The following is a 24,030-nucleotide window of genomic DNA, read 5'->3' as shown; positions in this document are numbered from 1 at the left end:
CATTGAAGGGGCACTCCACCCATTTCACAAATTAAAGTAAGTTTAGTAATCATGGGTGTAAAAAAAACAAAAGAAAAAACAGGAAATAACCCTGATGATGTCATAGTGATGTCGTCAGGGTTGTCTCAGCAAAGGCTTGGAGACTACGAATTGATAACAGAAACCCTGCGTTATAGACTGGGCTATGACGTTTGAAAGAGGCGGGTGTTTACCAGGAACTTGAGACGCTATAAAGTTGCATTATGGGGAAACGTAGGATCTGAAAGCTTGGTCCATATTAGGGACTAAAGTTCAGGATATGTCCACTGCTGCTTCAATTTTGGCCATTTCTTATTTACATATGCCCCTGCACATCAACATCGTAAGTGCCTGATTAACCTGACGGCAGCTCTCTGTCTCTCTCACTGCAGGCGTGTGTGTGTGTGTGTGTGATTGCACGCAGGTGCGCTGGAGTCAGGGCACAACCATCAGCTGCATCTCATCACCATAATCAAGCCTCTTCAACTAGTCTGCTGTCTCCAAACCGCCAGATCGAAAACTTAAATACCATCCTGCTCGTCCTCTCAGCTACCAGCTCCATATCTCCCCCAGCCCGTATTTTTCAAAAATAAATAACCTTAACCTTGCATCTCACTTTGGGTTCACTAGTTCTGCAGCCCTATAACATCTTTGTTTCAGTCTGTCACTTGTGTGTCTTATGAAAGTACAAAATGTAATCACTGGTGTGACCATTTAAAGCTTCAGCCTACGTCCAAGTTAAAAAGTGTGTTAACAGTTTTACATGAAAATCAATATGGGCGGGTGCAAGAGCAAACAAGGATGTGTGTCTGATATTGATCCACGCAACTGCATTGGATTCTACCGATACCTGTTCCGACATCACAGTTTTAGCCAATAGAAGGTGGAGCAAGAGTTCTCTGTCCCTGAAACATAGAAGCAGGTACCCGTGGAGTTTTTCCACCACTAGTAGTGCTATGGAGAGCATTGCTATTTATTAGTGAGTCCCAGTTTTGTTTGTTCCGGGTACAGTCGTGAGCACACGACAACGTGATCCACATTTCTGCCATGCTTACAGCTGTTCTATTGACAGACAGTTGGCGGGTACAGAGGCTAAGAAGCGTAGCAACGTGGCAGCAGAAGCAGGGGATGAGAAGACTGCAAGCTAGCAAACATGGATGCAAACAGGGCAAGGTTTTAAATATTCTGCAGGTGTTTTATAAAACAGACGATGCATTCATGTCTGTAAGGCCTTCATGACTGCATTGTGGTGAGAAACACTGAATGTAAACAGAACACACATCAGGGTGCAAAATGTAAATGGAGGATTATGCTACTAGTTAAATAGAGGCCTAATAATCATGCATATGTCTAAAGTTGTCATTGTGGATTTTTTTTTGAAAATGCATATTAGGGATAGTCTTTGAATATGTTATGTATGTTTGTTATTTACTTTCTTCACTTCATATTTTCCACACCTTAAGAAAGGTTCTTCCACATCCGAATAACCTGAAAAAGCTCATTAGAGACACAAAGTAGCAGACGTATAAACATTCTTTCTTGATTTTTTAAATGATCTTTAATAAAACTGCTGATACAATGTCTTTTACAAAAGAAGCCGAGTGTGAGACACTGAGAAAGATGAGGAAAAATACCACCGATTATCACTGCAGAGCAATTGATCGCACAGTACTCCTGGGCAAAAGGATCGGGTTGCGCGAGAGTGCGTCCTCAGACGATTGGCTGGGTCTCTCTGGTCAGCCACTCCAGTGCCTCCTTCCTGCCCTGCCTCTCCATCTCTGCTCCAATCACGTCCCGGCACTTTCTGTTGTACTCGTTCACCCAGTCGCGCTGCAGGACAGAAAAGAGGGGCCATGACACTCTGAGGAGACTGTGGTTAAGTAGTGCATACTGTAATAGAAATATATGGGAATAATAACAAAACTTTTAAGTGCATGGATCGTGATTTGAAATTGTTCCTATGTGTCACATTTTTTCTGCAACTCTTACGGAGTGTTAAGTAGGCTACATTTGATTGTTTTGTTGTGTTTGAAGTCTTCACCAATAAAATGTTTTGAGACAATCTTTTAATGGGTGGATTTGATTATTTGAAATATTACACATAATCCCACTGGATGCTCCTTACCTCCTTCTGAGTGAGCAGCTCTGTGCTCATCATCTTCACTTGGATAGGAACCAGAGTGAGGGGCTCAAATGTCAGACTACCTCTGTTTCTGTAGTTGTACTGAACACACGGACAAAAAAACACAAACATACTGATTTTCCTGATGCTATAATCAAACATAGTAAAGAACACCTAAATGAGAATAAGGTATTTTCCCCTCTGTTTCCTGGTTATTCCCCTGTAAGTGTCTCTCTCTGTGTTTTGTTATGTCTGTGTGTGCTGGCGTGGCCGCATATCTACTCCATGTATCTACTCCGGCTGTCCAACCAGTCCATGCCAAGTTGTTGTCTCCACCTCAGTGGTAAACACACACCAAGGCCAATCGATAACGCTTAGCGTTTGCATTTCCCGTGTCATAACCTGCTTTTCCTGTAACCCAAGATCACCATTGGCCTGCTACCAGTGCATGTGTATTGAGAATAAAACCCTTCCAAGCATCAAACTCTTTGGGTTCCATGATTATATGAACATCAGGCCTTGCTCTCAGGTTGAAGGACCTACTTTGGTCTTGGCTGGTACGACAAGAACCACATTTTCGATACGAATGCCAAAAGATCCGTCTTCATAGTACCCAGGTTCTAGAAGAAAGAAAGAATTGAGGTGAAAGTTTACAACACACTCAAACGCAGAAAAGGCAAAAAGAATTGAGTTTAGTGTGATGGTGCTTTTAACTTCTGCAGAGGTTTCCAGCATGACAAACGGCTCAATTTGACAGTATGAATTAAAAGACATTACAGAGTCCTGCTACTGTGATATTCACTGGCTGAATCAAAAGCACTCCCTGCCATACCATCACTGACGATCATGCCGGCCTCCAGAGGTTCATCGGCGAAGGTCTTGTAGCTGATGCCGCATGGCCCCTCGTGGACGTTGAGGAAGCAGCCCACGCCGTGGCCCGTCCCGTGAAGGTAGTCCAGCCCCGACTCCCACAGAGCTGCCCGGGCAAATGAGTCCAACAGGTGGCCTGCAGAGGTAACGCAGGATTAACATTTAAATGTGAAACTGAATGGGTTTGTGTATGTGTTGGCACTGTCCAGGACCCTGTTTACTAGTTACTGACCGAAAGCATGCATGCACTATTCCTGAGCGACCACATGTTTACTGTTGACTTGTTTTTTGTCTAACAACAAGAGACACTGTAAACACTGTATGAGTGAATAATTCATCTGTACGTCAGTGTTTGTCAATGCTGATCATCCTGGTATATTATTTACAGTGTAAGGTGTCAGATTATAGGACAACACCTTTCGTCCCGTTGGGGAAAACAGCAGCACTGACAGCTATGTGTCCCTTCAGAACATAGGTGAAGCATTCCTGGAGGAAAGAGAGGGAGCACACAACACAAACAATACAATGAAATATAATCAGGGTTGTGACAAATTCAGCTAATGTATGATGACAATGCTTTTACATGTTGAAAATATTAACAGCTCAAATAGCTTTTTGTCGACAAACTAAACTCCAACTTGAGTTAGACTCATTGTGACAATGAAAACATTACGCTAGCAAATAACTGAATGTACCTTCTCAAAAGCTGATGGTGTCCCAAAGTGCACGGTGCGTGTGACGTCCGTGGTTCCATCACTGCCAAAGACACAATAAGCAGATGTTTGCGTGTAAAGCACAACAACACACAACTGCTCCTATGTGGTCCGTGTTCTTGGCATGGAGGTGATGATACAAGTCATGGCATGGCTGGTTAGGCTAAATGCAGTTGATGTATGTAATGATTATCTCGTTTACACATATTGAGCTCCAGAGTCGATCAGGTAAACTTCGTTCATGGAGAGGGTTCTGTTGGTTTCAGGCAGAGGTCTGAAGAAAAAAGACAAAAAATAGGGCTTAGTCACCTATTATTCATAAAAAGAAAACAGGAGATAGAGTTACACAAATCTAATACACCTGGGTCTGTTTCATGAGCCCGCTCACCTGTAATGTATGATTGCTCCGTTCGGGCCGACGCTGGAAATTGTGGGGAAACTGAGGCCAACGAAATCTTTCTGTTGGCTGAAAAAGACAAAATAGCATGAGAGGGGACGCTCTCACACAATAATGCACACATGTTGATTACAGATGTTTAAATATCCAAATGCGTAATCTCTTCAGCACACTGAGAGAATAAAACATGTTACAATTGAACAAAGCATGTTCATTTCAAGGCCTTCAGTAGACATTTTACTACACCTCCATGTCCAGTAGAGGGGGATGTGCCTCCAGAAAAGCTACTATCATTATCTCTCAATAAAAATGTGCAAAACCTCAATGGCAACTCCACCTGCGTAATTCTTCTGCTTTATCGGCAGCGGAGATCTCTGTGACGGCACCTTTTGGAATCTATAAAACACGCGGAAAGCTTTTTAAAAAAAAAAAACACTGGCATGTTTTACAATTCAAGTGAAAGCCAAGTTACGCACGAACCTCCAACTGAAGACAGGGTTCCCACAATCACATCGACACACCAATCAGTAAGCATTCAAGATTTGTTTACAAGAATATTAGAGGATAAAATGTTGGTGTATTGGTCAAAATAACAGATACCGTAAATTTGGGAATCATGCAATGGTAATTATTCAAACAGTTGCTGTATCACATTATCACAAATATCCAAAAAGCAGCAGCTTCCTCCGTACAAAAAGTGTTTAAAAAGATGCCAAGAAAGTCGAGGCTCATTGGTGAATATAACAAAATGTTTCATTTTAAAGAAAAAACAATGACATCCTTGATTCATTTTCTTTAACGTTCAGTGGGAACCCTGTGAAGAGCGACTGGAGGAATCTGTGGTTTTCTGCTATGGATTTAAAAGGGTGTAATGAAAATACCTCCTTTTCCAACCAAGCAAAGAGTTCACAAAGGGCAACTGCATCCTTGATCTGTTGGGGCAAAATAGCAGGTGAACTCGGACAGTTTACGAAGAAGTCATGAATCCTTTCCTTAAGTGATGCACGCAACAGATTCTAAGGCGGTCCAGAGTTTCTTACATGGGCCACTTTCATGCCTTTAATCTCAGCTGCGTTCTTCACTGCCTTGGCGAGGCAGAGTGGAGTGTAGGGAATCGGAGACCTGTTGGACTGGAACACATTAAGAGGAAACGTTGACAGTTTAAGAAGTAGCCGGTGTTACCAGAAATATTTCAAGCGAATTTATGTGCCACCTGTCAAAGCCGAGAGAATTATGATGGTCACCAAAATGCCTTGACAAATGGTTCAATCAACTGTTTATAGCCAAGAGGATATGTCTGGTACAACGATGCACATTAGGAGTGCTTTTGTTAAAACAAGGGGATTCGCTCTATTTTGAAGTTTGTACCCAATAATAACCCTGACACTAGGTGTGTTTCTGTCCTCCCATCAGAAAAACTGCAATTCATGGTGTAAGGGACGACGTATAGTATAAGTATGAGGAGACAGGTGACGCTTGGGAGCACGGCCCTGTGTATGAACAAGGAAAACAAAATCTAGCTATCTTTAAGGTGCTCTCTCACCTTGGGGACGACCTGTGTGAGAGCACAACTGGCCTTGTCACAGATCCACACTTTGTCCTTGGGGCCGTGTGCCGCGCAGATGGCCTGGAGCTCCGTGTAGACCGACTCGTACGGGAACGTACGGATGCTCAGCTCGGGTTTGCTGGGGGAGTCCAGCTGCAGGTGTTCTCTCAGTGCGGGATCAGAAAGACGCTTGAGGTCCACAAAAAGCCTGCAGAGAGGAAGGGGAAGTCCAGTGTGTTAGAAATACTGACCCATAAGTTACCATAACCATTTGTTCAGTAGCATTAAGGTGATTTAACAGAGCGCTGACGCTGCCAATATGACGCTGCATTGTTATATTCCATCACCTTATTGTGTTCATCCCCACGATGGCATATGCAAAGAACACAGGGTTGTACTCGATGTCTGCACCGCGGAGGTTAAAAAGCCCTGAGAAAAGGAAACAACAGAACATTACATTTTTATAACATTTGGTGAAATTAAAGAAATAAACAGTTTCATCCCATTAGGACGGTGACAGTGTCGGTAAACAGTACAGTTAATATACTGTATGGATCTCACTGCAATTTGTTTGGTGTTTAACATCAAAGTTCTGATTGGACTTTCACTCATCCTATGTGGATGCCCGAGCGAATCCCCTTCAACATAATGCCCACTGAGACCCTCTTGTCCGAATGCTACCTGATGACAATCAAAAAGCTGCATTACTCTAAATAACACAAACCCTCCAGACCAGGCAATCAGAAACAAGAGCTCATTAGGCGCGGTGAACGAGGTGCTCAGACAGGCATCTAGAGGGGCACCGGTGCATCCCTGGGTCCTTGGATCGTGATCATGTATCAAAACGGACTTATGTAACAGAAGTGATGTTGGGTACTGCTGCTTACGCAACAAGAAAAACTGCTAAAACCTAATGAGACGACTCTGTACATCGACGAGAGAGCTCCCGAATGGGCCTTTCATTCTTCGTTCCTTTGGGGCGGAAATGTTTGGACCCCGCATTTAGAATTCTACAAGCTCTGGGCTAACCAGGATATCTCCAAACATAAACCTGGGTTCAACAAAGCACACTCTGGAGCTGTTATCCCAACAAACACAGGGCTAAGATCTATTGTATGATTACAGTAAAAATGTTTGCTGTCAACTGAGAAGTTGTTGTGAGATTTTCACGAGCGATGGCTGTACTGTACTCAAGTCCACTTCTGATGTTCCTGATAAATGTACTTTACTGAAACATCTCCACACCGAAGGTGTTTGTGTCTGAAATGTTCAACACGTCGTCGATTTAAGTAAATCATCCCGACGCTTCCATAGGTTCCAGTATCTCTTTGGCAGAAGTAATTACAGGAAAAAAAAAGATCCGTACATGCAATCTCATCCAACGCCGTGGCAACGAACCAGGTGACTTTCCTCTTGGTCATCTTGGCTCGCAGTGCAGTGATCTTGTCCTGCCAGGAAATACCTATAGGAAGTCAGTCACAGAGAAGTAAATAAATTATTACCTCCACAACCTGTGTAGCTGGTTACATACCTGTATTTTGTAAATGTAAAAGCCTTAAACACAATCCAAATTATGGGAAATACGTCTGCTCTCAATAAAATAGATAATTCTTCAAGAATAAAATATTGTCTCCATTCTGTTAATGTATGTTCTCTGTATCTCTAGTTTAGCTCCTGTAAAATAAGCGAGTATGTCATAATAATGGTGGTGAATGTTGCTTGGCACTGACCGGTGTACTCTAAGCCCAAGGTGCGCAGCTGCGTGCTGGGTCTCTCTGGGCGGTCCAGCCAGACCGCATCGATCAGGTTGTCCTGCACGGCCACCAGAGAGTGGCCCGCACTGGTCAGCGCCCTGGACATGTTCTTCCACTGATCTGAAACATAACATGAGAAGTGTGAAGATGTGTTGTGCGATAGACAATTCCATTGTGCTAAGTGCTTTTCTGCTGTGACTTTATGTGCCTAACTAACTAACTAACCCTTTAAAAGATGTACTCAGACTGCATTCTTGGCCCATCCCCCTGTAAACTGCTGGCAGAGGATGAAGCCTTCTCTGGCCAGAGAATAAATATTCCAAAGACAAACTTCTTTTCTCAATGTTTTCTTGTTTCAGTATTTAGTATTATGGGACTCACTCGGTACGATTAAATAGTTTTTTTCCACCACAGTTAGTAGTGGTAAAATCACAGCACGAGAGTACCTGTCTGAAAGCTTATGAAGTTATTGTTCAGCGAGAGCACGTTATTAGTAATCACGCTCTCTCTGTGGTCAAAATGGAAAGATTTTTCTTTTTCCGGAGCATGTGTATTGTGGGAAGAGCACGGTGTTCACGCAGTTCTGATCGTGTTAGCGTAGTTCTGTTGTACCGCAACCTACCAGCAGCGATGATCCAAGGATCGACACCCACCGTGGAGTTCTCTGGCAGAATGTTGATCAGCCAGTCCTCCTGAGAGGGTGTCTCCTTCAGCCCTGGATACCATTATGAATCAACAAACAGAGGCGTAAAACAAAAGGCCTGAGTCATGTCAGTAGTTCACATACAGCATCATTTTAGACATAAATAGGACAATCTTGCCTTGTTTTTTATTCTTAAATTAGGTCAAAACATTCATGCTTTATCGGGCCATTTTCATTTTCATCATGTACAGTAGAAACCTCCGTTGGGGCCACATTACCCATCTTCATGAGGGTCCAGTTGTTGTCCATCTGCTGACTGGCCTGGAGGAAATATCGGCCATCGGTCCACATCGCGGCGTGCTGCTCCGTGACGATGGCTGTACCTACACGTCACAAGGCACAAAGCGGGTTTGACCTTTTCAGTCACAGATGCTTTGTTGGATCTGGTTTGTGCAACAGACGTAAGCAAGAAAACTGACTCTGGAACGGTAAAACATTACTATTACTAGTCTGTTACTGTCTGTTACATGCCTCATGTGTCAGTTGTGCTTATGCAGTTCTGGGAAGCAAACAACAATATATGCCTCTGAAATTAGAGCAGTGAACAAACAGTCTGAGTATGAATGAGCTCTTCTTTTATTTTATTTTTTCAAGAGGTGCTGTTTTCTCACAGGGATTATTCCAAAGTAGGTCACCTCGCCTGAAAGTACACCTCCGCTAACATCGTAAAAAACTGATGTGTCATCGTACTGTACAAATACAAATTAACATGAGACGACGCATCGGGATCTGGGTGGTTTAACCGAAATACATCACAGAGTAAAAGTTGAACAAAAGTGAATTAATCACATTGCCCAAGCCTAGGTTTATCCACAGTGGAAATTCGATCTTAGCTACCAGTCTGCCCGACTAGGATGTGTTACATTGCCATTCACGCACAAGCAAAACATACCTGCAGAGCCATTAAATCCACAGATAAACTCACGTCTGCAGTCACACGGTGCAATGTATTCACTCTGAAAGTCATGGGGGCAGAGAGAGAAAGACAGTGAGAGAGAGCGATTGAGAGATCAGCTTCATTAACAATCAGTGGGAAGTGGCCATCAACCAGTCAGACATTTGAATTGCCACCTTTGCTGCTCTTCTCACATCTTGTCTTGTGCACGAGAGGGGGAAAAAGGGAGGGGAGCAGTGAGCAAAGGGCTACAGTTAATTGCGAAGGTCAGACAAGACGGATCAAAACTGGGAAGGAACAGCAGCTGCACGACCGTGAGCGTCTCAGTTTATATTTGGGTGTAATCGGGTATAAACGTAGTGTACTGTACGGCATGTGGGTGATCTCACTTACCTGGTGTGCATCTCCAGAAGGGACGATGTACGCCTGTATGGGCTCAGAGAAGAATTTACAATTCCTCATCGCCTGGCGAAGCTGCCTGAGCAGCTCTCCTGTGATCTTTGGGGACATGGCAGTGTCTGAATGGAGAAAAAACACGTTAATACAATTTGTTACCACACCTTTTCAAAACAAAGCTGCAATGCCCTTATCGTGTACGAACAGGTGAATGTCAAGATAAATGCTGCTGGGATTTACCAAGTGCAAGATATCTACGTAGGCATGTGTAATGTAAAGAGAATCGGTTCAATCTAAATAAAAAACACACATTTCACACAACTACCCTTTGACCAACAAACATGGGGACGCTCCCTCCTCTATGGTTGTTCAAACCCTCCCAAATTATCCAGAGATTACCTGATTTTTGGGAAGTCATGTTGATTTTCAGGTGCCTGGAGCAGGACAGTGACCGACTGTGTAGACTAATGTTACCTGGCTATTATCGTGGAGCTCAAAGGTCACAGTCCACACTTGGATCTTTAACCTGCTGTAATACACTGACTGAGCAACTGTCAAATAAGTTAAATATTAAAAGAATAGTCCAATTGGCTTGGAAACTCGTGCAGTGAATTCACTTGCATTATTCACGTTCACCCGTGCGAGAGAACTTTCTACGAGCTGACCAATCACGTTGCAGTATGCTTCATCGATGAGCTCTCCTATTGGCTACGCACTCCGCATGCGATTGTTGTTTACAAGTAGGCATTACGAATCGGTAGCTTTCTACATATAACCCGCTAACGTTAGCTACGCTAGCTAACGAGCTAAAATAAAGTCAAACGGCTGCTTATGGTATTCTGTCACAGCCACGGGGTTTGGGTTGATGGGGAAGGGCGATCACTGTTATCAACAGGCCATAACACCCAACACCTAGTAGCGTTAATATATTCACTAAGTCGCCGTAGATTTAAACGTGGGTGTGGTGGTAGCACGCTGGTAGGATATTAGTACTTTCCCCCTCTATTAGCTCGGTTTTACGGCTCAAAGTAAACGCATTTCTTCCCGCGTTGAGAACGGACAATACGCTCCAGACAAGCGCGTGTAGTAACCAACCCCCATTCCCTCCGTGCCACACCGCCGCTAGTTTACGTCAAAGTGCCCCCCCCCCCCTCCAACAACACCCCCACATGCAGCCAGTGAAATGCTGAATACACACCGGGTGTTTTCGTCTTGTAAACGTGACTCTTGGGTTAACAAACGAAGCGCTCCTTTATCAGCTCGGACCGTGTGTTACTTTACAAAACAGGGGGCTGCCATGTCGTTGTTGACGTTTTTGGTCACGTGACTGCAGTTTCTTCCAGTAGACGCAGAGGGATCCAGACTCGCCTCCTTTTCTGTGCATAATAATCCGAACAAAATACCACAATCTATAAATATCCCCAATATTATAGTCCATATACTGGCTCTACGCCAGGAGTCTAAGTTACACCACAGGCACCACAGGCAGCAGCTATCATCAGGAAGTAAAAGATGTCTGGCACTTACCGTGTAAATCATTGGTAATACCATGTACTTTCAAAAGATATATCAAATTACTTGATAAAACTGTTGGGACTCAAGTTATTTAACTCGTCAATGTGTGCTTTACTAGGCGGTTCTTGTTTTTATTCCCTTTTTCCTCTTGACACACATTTTAATAATTTGTCTATTTTTCCCCAGCATGATTGACATTACCTGCACTGGGGGTATAAAGACCAATGGTAGTTTTTTGGTTTTATTTAAAGGCTTAATTAATACAATTAATCGACTAATGCTGTATATATCCGTTATAAGCCATTGATAAGTTAGTAATAAATCGCATTTACTACAATAAAGTCCTAGTTGTAAATGGATTTTGGTTATTAATAAATGGATTTTGGTCTAGATGCTCTACAGCAATTTTCCAGAAGGTCAGAGGTCAATGGCAGCAGTGTAACTGATGAACTAAAGAGCTGAAAGACCGAGGATGGACACTTACCAGGAATATAATACTCATATATTTATGTGCCGAGATATGTTTAGGCAAAGAAAAATAAATAAATAATCACAGATTATTATCACAAGACATACACACATTATTATATTTTATTCACAATTTTCCAGACATTTACATACATGTTGACATGAATATAAGGATGGTGCATAAATGAAGAAATAAAGTCTGGATATCTGAAAAATGTACAGCATAAAATTCACCCACCCGTTTTAACAGTCTAAAATATTAAAAGATAAGCAACATCTGTTGCGGAACAATGAAGTGTCTCTACACCAAGGCTACATTTTACAGTTAAAGAATAGCTTGATACCTAAAATGATTACTAAGTTGTACAAAGAAACCCGATTAAGTGACCATCATATCATTTGGTGCGCTCGTAAACATGTTCAGAGTTTTACAATATGAGGATCCATGATGATGCACGGTGTGGCCAAATCTCTGAGCTATAACGAAAATCTGGTTGGCAGCAGGCAGGCAGCAGCAAACATCAAGCCCAGGAGACAAGTCCCTGGCATCAGCATCGGACCTGCGCTTCCTGAGGGCACCACATCGGAAAGGTTATTCGTTATTATCATTATTACATAAGAATTAGAAAGCAAGACACCAAAGGAGTTCCAAAAGTTGTTCTCGCTTGAATGTGTCGACCATTCCACACTCCCAGAATTCCAACTAAAGTCTGCTTGTGATTGCAGCGTACTTACTTGTACATGAGTCAGACTCTCTGAACCTGCCCATCTTCTCGCTGGTTTTGACAGACTGCAGTAGATCTGTGCGGACGTCCCCTTTAAGATACAATGTGGCAATGTTTAAATACACACAGACTGTCCAAGCCGCAATGACTGAGTTATTATACTTGATAATTACTGTATAACAGCAGTCCAAAGTAGTTATGGGTTTGCCTTTCCATCATTAAGTCGGATGATGATATACCTGAAATGCTGTATTTCAAGCAAATAACGTCTTTAACTTTCTATAGGTGTGATTGCTTTGCACTGTTTATTTTTCTGTCCTCACTGAAAACGTTATCATCATCATCACACATTCTCAGCTGCATGCTGTCTTAAATCTCTCGGTGTGTGTGCATCTTCCTGCTGTCACACTCATTATCACGATACAGGAGGCCTTATTACTGCAGCTTGTGGGAGACTTGTGAGGGCATAAATGCCCGTCCTGTGCTATGCTGTGTGAAACCTCTGAACGGATACTTCTCTGTTCCCCCCTGGGACAGAGAGAGACACACAGACACTCAACTCCAGGATCAGGTAACTGTGCAATTTTTCAGGTTTTCTAAAGATTCTTCAATGGCTGTAATTGTTCATTGTCCTGATGGACTCAGCCTGGGCACACAGCTTTGCCCCGATAGGTCCTGGAAGCTTGAAGTAGCTGACATCTTTATAGGCTAACATGCTGTGCATATACAGTCGCATGGATTTATATCTCATACACAAAAAAACGTTTCAATTGTGAACGCAGAACAGAACAATCTGGCCACATTGTAAGCATTATGCTGCACTTTCTTTGCTAAATCAGCTTTTATGTCATTTTGTTCCTCCTTCAACATTCAACTCAGTATTATTTTCTCTCTCTCTCTCTCTCTCTCTCCCTCTCTCCGGCATGTCTGTATCTGTCTTGACATGCCAGAGAGGTTTTACATTCAGTGACTGCCGAAGACTTACCTAAGTTAATAAACACACTATTAGTAATGAAGGGTGGCGTCTGTTGAGAATTGGAATGGTGAATGGCCACATTTTGATCTTTTTTACATGACGTTCAGAATAAACAGAGGAAGAGGAATGAATATGACTCACTCTCTCAGATCACTGTTACTGGTGTTTCTGGTTACTATGATTAAACAGTCAACACACTGCTGTGTTTATATGAGAGCATGTTATGGGTTTCTGTCTCACCAGACACCATGAAGTTCACTTGCTGGCAATTTCCATCAGCTGCAGAGCTGGGAGACCTGGGCAGGATGGTGACTCTCGCTGTCTCCAACAGCAGGACATCTGAAACCCTCTTACGAAAGTCATATCTGGGCAAAAAGAAATGAGACATCAACTCGGCTGGTCTTATAATATGATAATTACCTGGAGATACTCAGAAATACATTGTAGTCAGTCTATTTGCTCTGATCCAATCCAGATATGATCAAACAACAGTGTTCAACCAATCTTCAGGAATTGTAATGCTTTATCAGTTACACTTTATAATAAGGGTAAAGTTTATGTTTAATAGTTAATACATTATGGATCATCCATTAATCAATTCAGACTTATATTTGTTAGTCAGATGATCGTAAATGTTGTTCCACTTTCACTTGACGTACACTCCTTATTTTGGATAGTTTCGCGATCACACGACAATGTCAAAGAAAACAAGTTGTTGCATTTCCTCAACAGCTCCGGTATTTTATGATGAATAGAGAAGATGAACTGGTATTGTAAGTACTGTGCACGTGATCTCTGAATCACTCCTGTAGAATTTGTCCTCGGATTACCAAACCCTTTACCTGGAGCTCAGGCTAAACGTGATTTAATTAATTGCACTCACCTGCTGAAGTTAGTCACTGCCGGGAAGGTCTGCAGTGCTGAAGGGGACTCTGGCATGATGTCCGCACATGCGATGACGCTTTCTCCATTCTTCAGAATTACAGTTCCACGGACCACTACAAACGCATGAAACATTAATTTTAACGGCATTGCTAGTACGACCATTTAAGTGATTACTTCTGCCTACTCCTTTTCTAACATATATTGTTTTATTTTGTGGATTATTATTTGTCATGTTTGAAAGGACATTATTTCTCATTTTATGGGTTATTCTTGTTTTGTTTTCTTATTATTTGTTATATGTTAAAAATGCATCTAAATCTAAATTGCAAGTAAAAGAGCAAAGTTTTATTGAGATCTTTAGTTCTTACCACTGCTAGATACACTGAGAAAATACAAAACAATGTCCGTGTACCTGTGTGGTCTCCAGAGAGCTGCATGATGCTGTCAGTGAAGACCCGTCCCCCAGCCAGCTTGACTGTGCCGTGTCTTGCGGACACCTCTCCCACCACACAGCTCAGAGGGTTCAACAGTGAACAGCTGGAGCTCTGAAGGGGTTATAGAAAGGACGAGCAAGCACAGTTAAGCACCATTATGCATGTTATCTGGCATTAAACGGTCATGTTTTATTGTTAGGAAAAACCTAGCCCTCCTTCTCTGCACTGGTTGAAAGTGTTGTCCTATTGTATATGCATATGAATATGCATACTATGCCTGTAGTAGACACCAGGTTAGGTGCAATACATTCTTTATATGATGAAGCATTTAGAGAGGTATAACTCTTATTGTATAACATGTACTGCTATAAACAAATACTACTGTAAGGGACATCAAGCTATTTACTCAGACATCCTGCTGATGTTAGAACTAACATAAGAGTAAAAATATACAACAAATTAAATACTTTGAATACTTAAATACCAGCAAACAGCTCTGCAGTAGCAAGGACACTGATTTAGATTTATACTGCTGATTTAACAGCTTGACTACTTAAGTACTACTATCAGCCTTCCAGAGCAGTCAACAGAATCAGAAGAAGAAGCACAGGAATTAAAGAAGAGACAGGCCGGTCTCACCATTGATGTCATGTTGAAGGGATTGAATGTATCTCCCACACCGGTGCACTGGCGGGCTTCGCCGCTCCGTGCGCTTGTGATGAACATGGATGCCACAGTTGTCTGCAGGGAGGGGGGTAAAATACGGGTGTACTTGCTGTATATTTATGTGATTTCAATGTCAATCTCTTGATCCTAAAAGGTAAAGAAATGAACTTGATGGCCAACAATTAATGTTGTTCGAGTGAAGATCACAACCCTATTTATGGGTCTTACATTTTGTGTTGTCGATTGAATCATCACATCCACTGTGACATCACTGCTACTCCCATCGGGAAACATCTGCTGGCGCTGTGAGAAAGAAACATCAACATGTCCAATATTAACAGGCAATTAGAGAGACTGAATTGAACATAATCTCATAGTAAATAGTTCAACCAGAGCTGGTTTTGCTGAAATATATGTAATGGATAATGCTCGATGAGGTGTCCATTATCAGGAATTAATGGGCGACAACATGCAGCTCGAAGGCCATTATCCTTTTACAATTGTCACTTTCCAAAGAAAAAAAAATTAAGATTCATTTCTATTTTCATGCATTTTGTAACCAAAATCGAAAGCTTTTTTTACATTGTCATTGCCATCTTGGTTTTTGGCCGTCGCCATCTTATTTTTTTTCCAACCAGAAGTGACACAAGAGGGCTAACTACAACCAAATGCTGAATAAGATTTTCTAGACAACCAAAATGTTATAATTAACTTTCATGAGATTAAAGAAACACTGTGAAAGGGTTAAAGTTGTTGGACGAAAAAGCAGACAACTCCCAGACCGGACAACGCCCATGGTAGCGACCTGTCAATCACAAGGTAACTAGGTCCTTAGGCATACACTGCTTTGTTGTCCATTTTACTCTAAATGAACATCATGTTGTAGGGATTGAGACCATAAACTCATGTTTACTGAGGTAATAAATCAAGTGAGAAGTTGGGACATTTTCTTATTGACATCTAGAGACTTCTTTTTGCAACCAGAGGAGTGACACCCTGCTATTAAGAATGCAAGTTTAAGGATTTTGCATTGTAACCTGTTAAACCATTCTTATACTCACTCTCAGTTAAATCTGACTGCAAATTTAGACAGTGAAGGTTAATGACAATGTTTAATCCCCAGACTATCCTTGATAATATAGCCTCTTAGGAGATACAGTATCACAAGCTCGTATCCATAGATGTAGAGCAGAGCTCAGTATGGGGCCTCTGGAGGGTGGCTGACAGAGACAGCTGCTCCCTTGGGGAGCTTCGTAGTTCAGGGGGCCTGGCGGTTTAACTAGCCAGCAAACAAATGCTAAGCTAAGCTAATGATCCCACCCCTGCTTCCCTTGGCTCCTTGTTGCAACCCACCACAGGCATAATGAATTCACTGTCTGTCCAGAGCAGCAGAAATTCTCTGTCATGTTTTTGTGGCAGCTTGGATCCTAACAGGTTAGAAAGAGAGAAATCCTTGTGTGTGTGTGTGTGTGTGTGTGTGTGTGTGTGTGTGTGTGTGTGTGTGTGTGTGTGTGTGTGTGTGTGTGTGTGTGTGTGTGTGTTCTGTGGCCATCAAAGAAAACCATTGGATTCAGATTCTTTCAATTTGCTGCCGTCATGTGGAAGTCGCTTCTGGTGATGGGCTGGGCTTGGTCATTATCATTTGAACAGATTAGGCCGTTTTCTAAAGAATACTTTATGACTTTAGGAATTGAAGAAAAACCTTCAAAATTCATATCAAAATGTCAACGTCAAAACATCAAGTTACAGACAAAGGCTAACTGTGTTATCCTAATTATGGAGTGTGGTGTTTTACATGACTATGAGCCATTTGCAATGCAAAGGAGAATGTATCCCTGCCTCTAAATAGGCAATGCTTCCTGTTCCTTGGCAACCTTGTTTATTCTCACGTCTACTAAATATGTTTGGACATTGTGCACTGTGGCTTAGTTTGGCAACCTGAACTTTAATTAGAGTTAGGATTTCTATAATTGTGGGCGTGAGCCACCCACAGATAAATGCAATCTTGGTGGTGTGGGACATGAGAACAACCACCGTCTTTCTTAAAGGGGAACTTCATCATCTTTATACATCACAGTCTGTTTATGAGTCTTGGTCAGTAGTGTACTATTGCATGCATGAGAAAGTTGTATAAAGGTGTCCATTGAGTCAGCGAGATTGGGGCTGAAGACTACAAGTTTGTAAATGTCTGCTTAAACTAGCGGCTCTAGGCTACATTAGCCGCTACTAGCTTAACACCTGAATCTATAGTGGAAAAGACTGTGGCTCTTACCAGTTTCACCGTCCCAGTCACTGTATCATTGAAAACAGCCTTAGCAACAACCCATTGTCCGTCTGTATCCCTGTCAGCTGAGATGTTAGCACAGCGCATTCTGTCCAGAAAACACACAGACACGCACAGGAAGACACAAAAAACACAAGATTAGCAAAACATATCCAAATCCTGAAGGGTTAACCTTTAGATTGTTCTCCTCCACAATGAATGAGGAGGTTTATCTGTGTATTACAACACAAAACATGAGGATATGACACAATGTCTGATATCCTACACCTTTGATTGCCCTCACTAGTCTGGCTAAGTCTGTCACTGTGCCAGAGGGCCACTCTGGGTGGTGAAGCTTAGTTGTAAAGGCATCTGCAAAGGCATCAGTGACCATTCAAACTTTAAAGCAGCTAGAGTTGATGCCATTTTCTCTATGCTGTATCTGTATCATAATGTACATGAAGTAATGAGAAAAAGAGTCAGTGGCTACAGTATGGTTGTTACAGTGCCCACTACTTCTTCACATACAGGAACCTGTGGTCACCCTGAATGTGAAATATTTCTTCATATTTCCCTCACTCATACTCTTTTGGTTTCGTTCTGTCTAATAAGCACAAACACAAATGCACACAGGTTCTCACCTTGATCCGTTTGTTGAGTAGTGAATCACCATTGACCTTCCCACTATGCTGTAGGGTCCTGTCAATGGCATGTCAGGGTCCATGTATACAACCTCAGACTGGTTGAGGCCATTCAGAGTCCCAAACTTCCCGCCCAAGTCCCCAATCTCATACTGGTCCACTGTGCCTGCTCCAGGTGCGGGGCTGTTTGATGCGTTCACGACTAACGGGTTATAGTGGCCCAGGATGTTTGCGTTGGAGCAGGGATTTGTGCTGCCAGGTTTGACGGGCAGTATGTGAACATGGTAACCCCCAGCTAAGGCGTTCAGGTTAATCAAGGATACGCTTATAGTCGTGGGGCCTTGTGGGACGGCCTGGGAGAACCGGACCTGTCCGCCAGGAATCTGGTTGCCAAACCAGCTACCTAAGCTAGCTTTGGGGACCCGCACCATTGTGACGTTGGCACAAGCAATCCTTGGCCCTCCCCTTTCTGCTTCATGGATGACCACAGAACGACCGATTATGGATGACCCGGACAACCAGGAAGTGAGATCAGTGAAGAAGTTTTTTGCTTGCACTTCGCCCACTGTGGTGCCAAGGTTGATGGTGCTGTGTTTGCTGGAGAGGTCTCCCACCTCGCAGGATAAGGGACCGGATGGGCTACAGTGGAGGGCATAGCTGCTGTCTCCTGTGTTAATGTTAAAGGGGTTCCAGTGTCCTCCTGTAGTGCTGCAGCGTCTTTCATCGTCATCCCTCTCTGAGCTGATGGGGTAGGTGTGAACATGCCAGTTGTGGTTTCTTGTAGGTGTCATTGAGGGATTTCCATATGACAAGTCCGTGAAGATGGATACGTCAGACAGAGGGTTGTCTTTTAGCTGGGTGAACCAGATCTCACCGACCACAGGGCTCTGAAATGTGGCTCTGCCTACAATCACTTCACCAGGATAGCTGATGCTCGCACAAACATACCTAGCACCATCCGTTTGGTGAATCACAACTGAGCGACCTACAATGCTGTTTGGTCCAAACAGAGGGAGGTTGAAGTCCGTGAACATCATGTCCATCTCGTTTCTACCTGCGAGGGACATGTGCTTGGTACCGAGGTCACCGATCTCATACATGTCGTGGGTTGAACCTGGCCCATTTGGGTATGTTGAGCTGCTCGTGTTGACACTGAATGGATTCCAGTGGCCGCCCACGTTATCATTTGAACACCGGCTTGATGAAGGCGACCTGACTGAGGGGAGAGGGAAATTGTGGACATGGTAAGGGCCCACTCTGCTCTGTAAGTTAGTCAGGTTCACCCTCAACTCTGTCATATCAAACGGGGAAGCCTGACGGAAGATGAAGTATCCTTTGATCCCTCTCATATTCAAGACAGCGTTCACCTGTTTCTCCGGCACAATATAAATCTGAGCACACTTGTAACTTGACCCCATGCGGAGGAGAAGAAAGCGATTGTTGATGTTGAAGCTGGTCAGGTCCAGACGGGATTTCTCAGGCTGTGAAGGGGTTCCGACTTTTACGACGCCCATATTGGTCAAAGTGGAGGAATTCAAGCTTGTAAGAAGGGCATCACAGCTTGCAGCAGTGCTTGTGGATCCAAAGATAGTGACATTGGTTTGTGAGGCATTGACCTGACCGATTGTAACTAGATCTGCAAGCAGCCTGGGGTCGGTATTTCCTTTGTTAAGGCGCATGTAAACATTACCCGCGATGGGGCCGGTGAACCTGGCCTGATAGGTCTTGAGCGTTTGACCTCGACTTACAACCGTGCATACTTTAGTGCCGTTACACGTCTGCAAAGTCAGCGAGTAGTCATCGAAGTTTGAGCTGTCCTCGAGGAAGCTTGACACGTTGACGGTGGGGTTTGAGGAGGGATCAGCCATGAAGGTGAAGACGCTGGAGCCGATATTTGCTTCAGAACAGGGCTGGGCAAAATGGCCATACATGACGGGGAACGGGCTAAGGGAGAAGTTAAGTGAACCACAGCTTCCAGCACCAGACACGTTGACAGTGGCCATCTGGGAGGTGGAGTTGAAGTGCACCTGCCCTGTGACTCCTTCCATGTTCAGAGGCGCCAGAAACTGAATACAGGAAATGGAATCTGAAAAGGACGACAAGGAGGAAGTGATGGTAGTATCAGTTTTCCTACACTTATTAATACACCCTCCTCAACAAATTAATGTTCAATCATCAAAGTTTAAATAATGGTCCGATAATATCTGTGCACTACAATACAATACAATACGGTAGACAACTAAAGCATTTAAGTTAAGGCAAGGGAAAGATTTAAAAGCGCCCTTCAGATGTGTGTCAAGATACAACAAGATGCTTTGCTTGAAGTAGTACTTTGAGTCCGATGTGGTCAAAAATTCTGAAAATAAATTGTTATGCTTCTCTCTCATTACCACAAATCCAGAATCTATAAATATGCAACTTCATTTCAAAAGTTGAACTGATGGAAACAAGATGTCTCATATGGCTGCATATTGGACTATGACTGGCTTCCACGCTAGTTGTGATGTCACAAAACCATGTGACCTTAACCAAACTTCCTTCAAGTCTGAAACGCAAATCATTCAATGGATGTTTGAGCGCCAAATACCCAAGTGAAGTAACAACAAGCAAATGTTTTGACAGGAGCCGGACCAATGTTTTGAAAACACACATTCGTCAAAACAATACAGTATGCATCCATCACCACAACCTCCATGTCCTTACTTTTCGCCACACAACATGGACGCCACACTTTGTCCTGCAGAATCATCCAGTATCAAATTTTATTTCTTCTCGCACAGAAACCAACTCATACACACAGTCATGTTTTTGGGGACATTACATTGACTTCAGTTCAGTTCCTGGAGACTTACCCTAACTCTAACCGCTACTAGCCAAATCTTTAACCCTTACCATAATCTTAAACCTGAACCTAACCGCAATGTCCCGCACGCTATAAGTGTGAACTTTTGTTTTTATTCACAAACAGAAAAATCGGAGGTCTGAAGTGAGAATCAACGTAAAAAGTGTTTACTGAAGAGCTATGAAAGATATGAAAAAGCTTAAAAAATACGATAAAGTATAAAAAGGTGGAACCTTGTTTTAAGTTGTATAAAGTCGAATGACATTTCTAAAGTATGAAGAGACTCAAATTTAAAAATTAAAAAGATTAAAAAGGGTAAAAGAGTTGAAAATAGTTTTATATTCTAACTAGTAAGCGATCAAAATAGGTTGGAATTGCAATCAATTTCCTGTATGAGGAAGTTAGAGCCCTTTAGAAGGGCTTCAAGATGAGGAAGCCGGATGATTATAATCATAAAGATATTTTAAAAAGTGTGCATTACTGAAGCGGGGACAATTTTTAAACAGGTTTCCACCTGTATCATAACAGTATATTGCTCGTTAACACTAGTAGTCTACTTTTCGATATGTGTTCGTGTAATATCATTAAATCATAGTTAGATTTTGGCACTGTGTACAAGAGGTGACACGCCTTTTAGTTTCTATTCTTTAAAGGGTATTTATAGCGGCTATGAATATCATTCTGCCTGTACAGCATTTGCATTGAGTGGAAATGTTACTTTCACAGTGTGACTACAGACTTGCTCTGAAATCAGTCATTAGCTCTATTTCGATTATCATTTGAAGTCTATTAAACTAGATTAACAAGACAATAAAACGCTTGTTTGCAGTATTTTTTAAAAGCAAATAAAATGACTTCTAACTAATGAGTGTGATCAACTTCAAAGCATTGACCTATAGTGCTATAGTGATATGCTATGAAAGACTCCTAAAGTGGTAGTCTGGAGGTTGTAAAACCACATTCTTCGAACCATTATCATGTATTATATCACAACATGGTTTCATAAGTTGCCTCCGTAATACCGCCCTGTGAAAGCAAAAACAGATTCTAAGGATTGCTTGCACCATTTATTACCGGGGACTTCAAATGATCAATAGAAACATAAATGAAAATGGTGTGGAAGGACATTGTTTTTTTTTGTTTTTTTTTAATTGAATTTATAGTTAGAGCAACATCACATGATTCTAATTCAAACATTAAGATTGTTTCAAGCCTTTCCACGTCGGAGTGGGATTTACAGAGAGGGCTGCAACCTGCTAAATATTTCAGCAATAAAACTAAGCTGCTGGAGGGAATATTGCACAACTGGTTTCAAAACAAGTTAGACATTATAGAGAAAGTTTCATCTTTGGCCTATAAATAACAGAGTCAAAACGTGCAGTGGCACATGGTTTAAAATCCTTGACATAAACATTAGACTGCCTAGTGCGTAAATCATTCATGAGGTCCATGTGGCACTTTAATTAAACAAAGGTTAAAGTTGACCAAATACTCACCAATTAAAGAAAGCAGCAGGACAGCTGTCAGCGGACGCATGATTGCAGAAGTGTGAAAGACGCACAGCAAAGAGAAAAGCTATATTTAGAACTGGAGGAAAATGATTGAAAAAAACTTCACTGAAGTCATACAAATCCTCTAAAGGGTGCATGTAAGAAAAAAAAAACCCCAAAAAAAACTAAATTACAATGTCAAAAGCTCAAAGACAGCAAGATGATAGAGTGTGCATCTAAGTGTGCTCTCCAAGAACGTGTCAGGTGTAGCTCGTTTTCAAAAGTGTGCAGCCAGCCTTGCGCTTCTCTTTTTCAGCTGCAGTCTTCCTCCTGTGATTGGTCAGCAGGGCGACTGTGGCTCGGGTATGGTGGCAGAGGAGGGAGGGATGAATATTTGGCAGCATCGATGGGTGTAGGTGGCCCATCCCTGGCGTGGCCATGCCAAGGAAAGCGCTTGCTGTATTTACTGTTCAAGATGTTTGAGGATTCCGATAAAAGTGAACTTCCTCAGTTGTTTGCGTTGAAAGTGAAGTGATGCTCTATATGTTTGTGAGTAGGCATTATGGTTTGTAAGATAAACTGACACTTTGGACTGTACGCTATGTTATAATTAAACATCAAAAGGAACATAATGATGACAATCAACAGCAGCAGTCGAAATATTAAATGAATAATAATAAATACATACAAATAGTTTTTAAGAAAAAGGAAAATTGGTGGGAATAAAGACAAATAAGGTGCCCAGAATGAACCAGTCAGCCTTACAGTTTCATGCTCTCTCAGTGGATCCGTTCTTCTCTTTACCCTTTTATCACCCTCTTCCTCTTTCTACTCACATATGCCTCAGCTGTCCTTGTGACAGGGTTGAGGGAAAAAACAAAAGAGAGGAGAGAAAATAGTAACTTGTTCTAAGAATAGCAGCCCGATGGCCCATCATCGTGGGCTATTTGGGGTAGGCCATGCAGCTATGCACACATATTGGAGGACCTGTGAAGTGGGTCAGGTCCTTGACTTCTTTGTTTAGATCACTGATTGCAGCAGGAGCTGAGATTGTGACGTGATCATGTAGACGCAGGTTTACAATTCGCAGGCACACACACACACACACACACACACGCAGACAACAGGCAGAGACAGCAAAAGACTGCGGCAAGTAGAAACAGAGCAGAAACCGTTTTAGTGATCGTAGAATGTTAGCATCTCAATATTTATAGAATACCAATTATAAGTTGTATGAAGAGACTTTAAGAGTATAGAGAATCAGATTGAAGAAAATCTTCTGGTTCTCTTTTACTGGAAACCAATAATTGTCCTTGCGTGCACTTTGATATTAACAGGTTCATCATTAACCGGTCTGGTAAGAACACGGGCATCACGGGATGGACACTCAAGTCACAGTTAGCGCTAAGATGATCATTAAAATCACAGTTATGAGGAAAGGATTGTACTGTGAAAACATGCAGCATAGTTCTATGACTTGTTTTCACAACGGCAAATGTGATGCGCTTTGTCAAGCATTCAATAGGCTGATACAAAAAAATGCACAAAACATTGACTTTTTGATGCGCCCCTTTATGAAAAGCTAAGGATACGCAAGATCAAAATCAGATTTGTCGCATTTTGCTGGTTAGACAAGCTGGCAACGTTTTGTAAGCACAAAGAAATGTCTTTGTTGGAGGTTACTGAACAATCTATCATCACCTGTCAGCTG

The 24,030-nt window shown here is 42.3% G+C and overlaps 2 protein-coding genes across 4 annotated transcripts; both read right to left on the bottom strand.

The window, feature by feature from the left end:
• Positions 1–1,550: 1,550 nt before the first annotated feature.
• On the bottom strand, positions 1,551–10,760 carry xpnpep1 (X-prolyl aminopeptidase (aminopeptidase P) 1, soluble). Of its 3 annotated transcripts, none has more exons than XM_076090402.1 (20): positions 10,613–10,760; positions 9,412–9,536; positions 9,016–9,079; positions 8,342–8,446; positions 8,043–8,135; positions 7,397–7,540; positions 7,033–7,128; positions 6,014–6,095; positions 5,664–5,874; positions 5,161–5,250; positions 5,002–5,052; positions 4,458–4,516; positions 4,112–4,189; positions 3,926–3,997; positions 3,706–3,766; positions 3,427–3,496; positions 2,973–3,146; positions 2,684–2,760; positions 2,144–2,242; positions 1,551–1,848 (listed from the first exon to the last, which is right to left on the bottom strand). In XM_076090402.1, the coding sequence occupies exons 2-20, from the start codon at positions 9,526–9,528 to the stop codon at positions 1,729–1,731; spliced, it is 1,863 nt and encodes a 620-aa protein (XP_075946517.1). In that variant the 5' UTR covers positions 9,529–9,536; positions 10,613–10,760; the 3' UTR covers positions 1,551–1,728. The 3 variants fall into 3 exon arrangements, with proteins under 3 accessions (XP_075946517.1, XP_075946516.1, XP_075946518.1); XM_076090401.1 differs by lacking the exon at positions 10,613–10,760 and adding an exon at positions 9,814–10,533; XM_076090403.1 differs by lacking the exons at positions 9,016–9,079; positions 10,613–10,760.
• Positions 10,761–11,502: 742 nt separating this feature from the next.
• On the bottom strand, positions 11,503–22,590 carry cusr (Copper-only SOD repeat protein). Its single transcript, XM_076090400.1, has 10 exons — positions 22,326–22,590; positions 17,988–20,073; positions 17,356–17,455; positions 15,312–15,386; positions 15,057–15,158; positions 14,396–14,528; positions 13,982–14,096; positions 13,339–13,463; positions 12,133–12,213; positions 11,503–11,966 (listed from the first exon to the last, which is right to left on the bottom strand). Exons 1-10 carry the CDS (start codon positions 22,363–22,365, stop codon positions 11,875–11,877), a joined length of 2,949 nt encoding a protein of 982 aa, XP_075946515.1. The 5' UTR covers positions 22,366–22,590; the 3' UTR covers positions 11,503–11,874.
• Positions 22,591–24,030: the final 1,440 nt, after the last annotated feature.

Source organism: Anarhichas minor, unplaced genomic scaffold (assembly GCF_050575085.1).
Source record: "Anarhichas minor isolate MPS153535 unplaced genomic scaffold, ASM5057508v1 ptg000012l, whole genome shotgun sequence".
In the NCBI taxonomy this organism is placed as follows: Eukaryota; Metazoa; Chordata; class Actinopteri; order Perciformes; family Anarhichadidae; genus Anarhichas; species Anarhichas minor.
The sequence above is the reverse complement of the archived record's forward strand: the minus strand, read 5'-3'. Positions and strand labels throughout refer to the sequence as shown.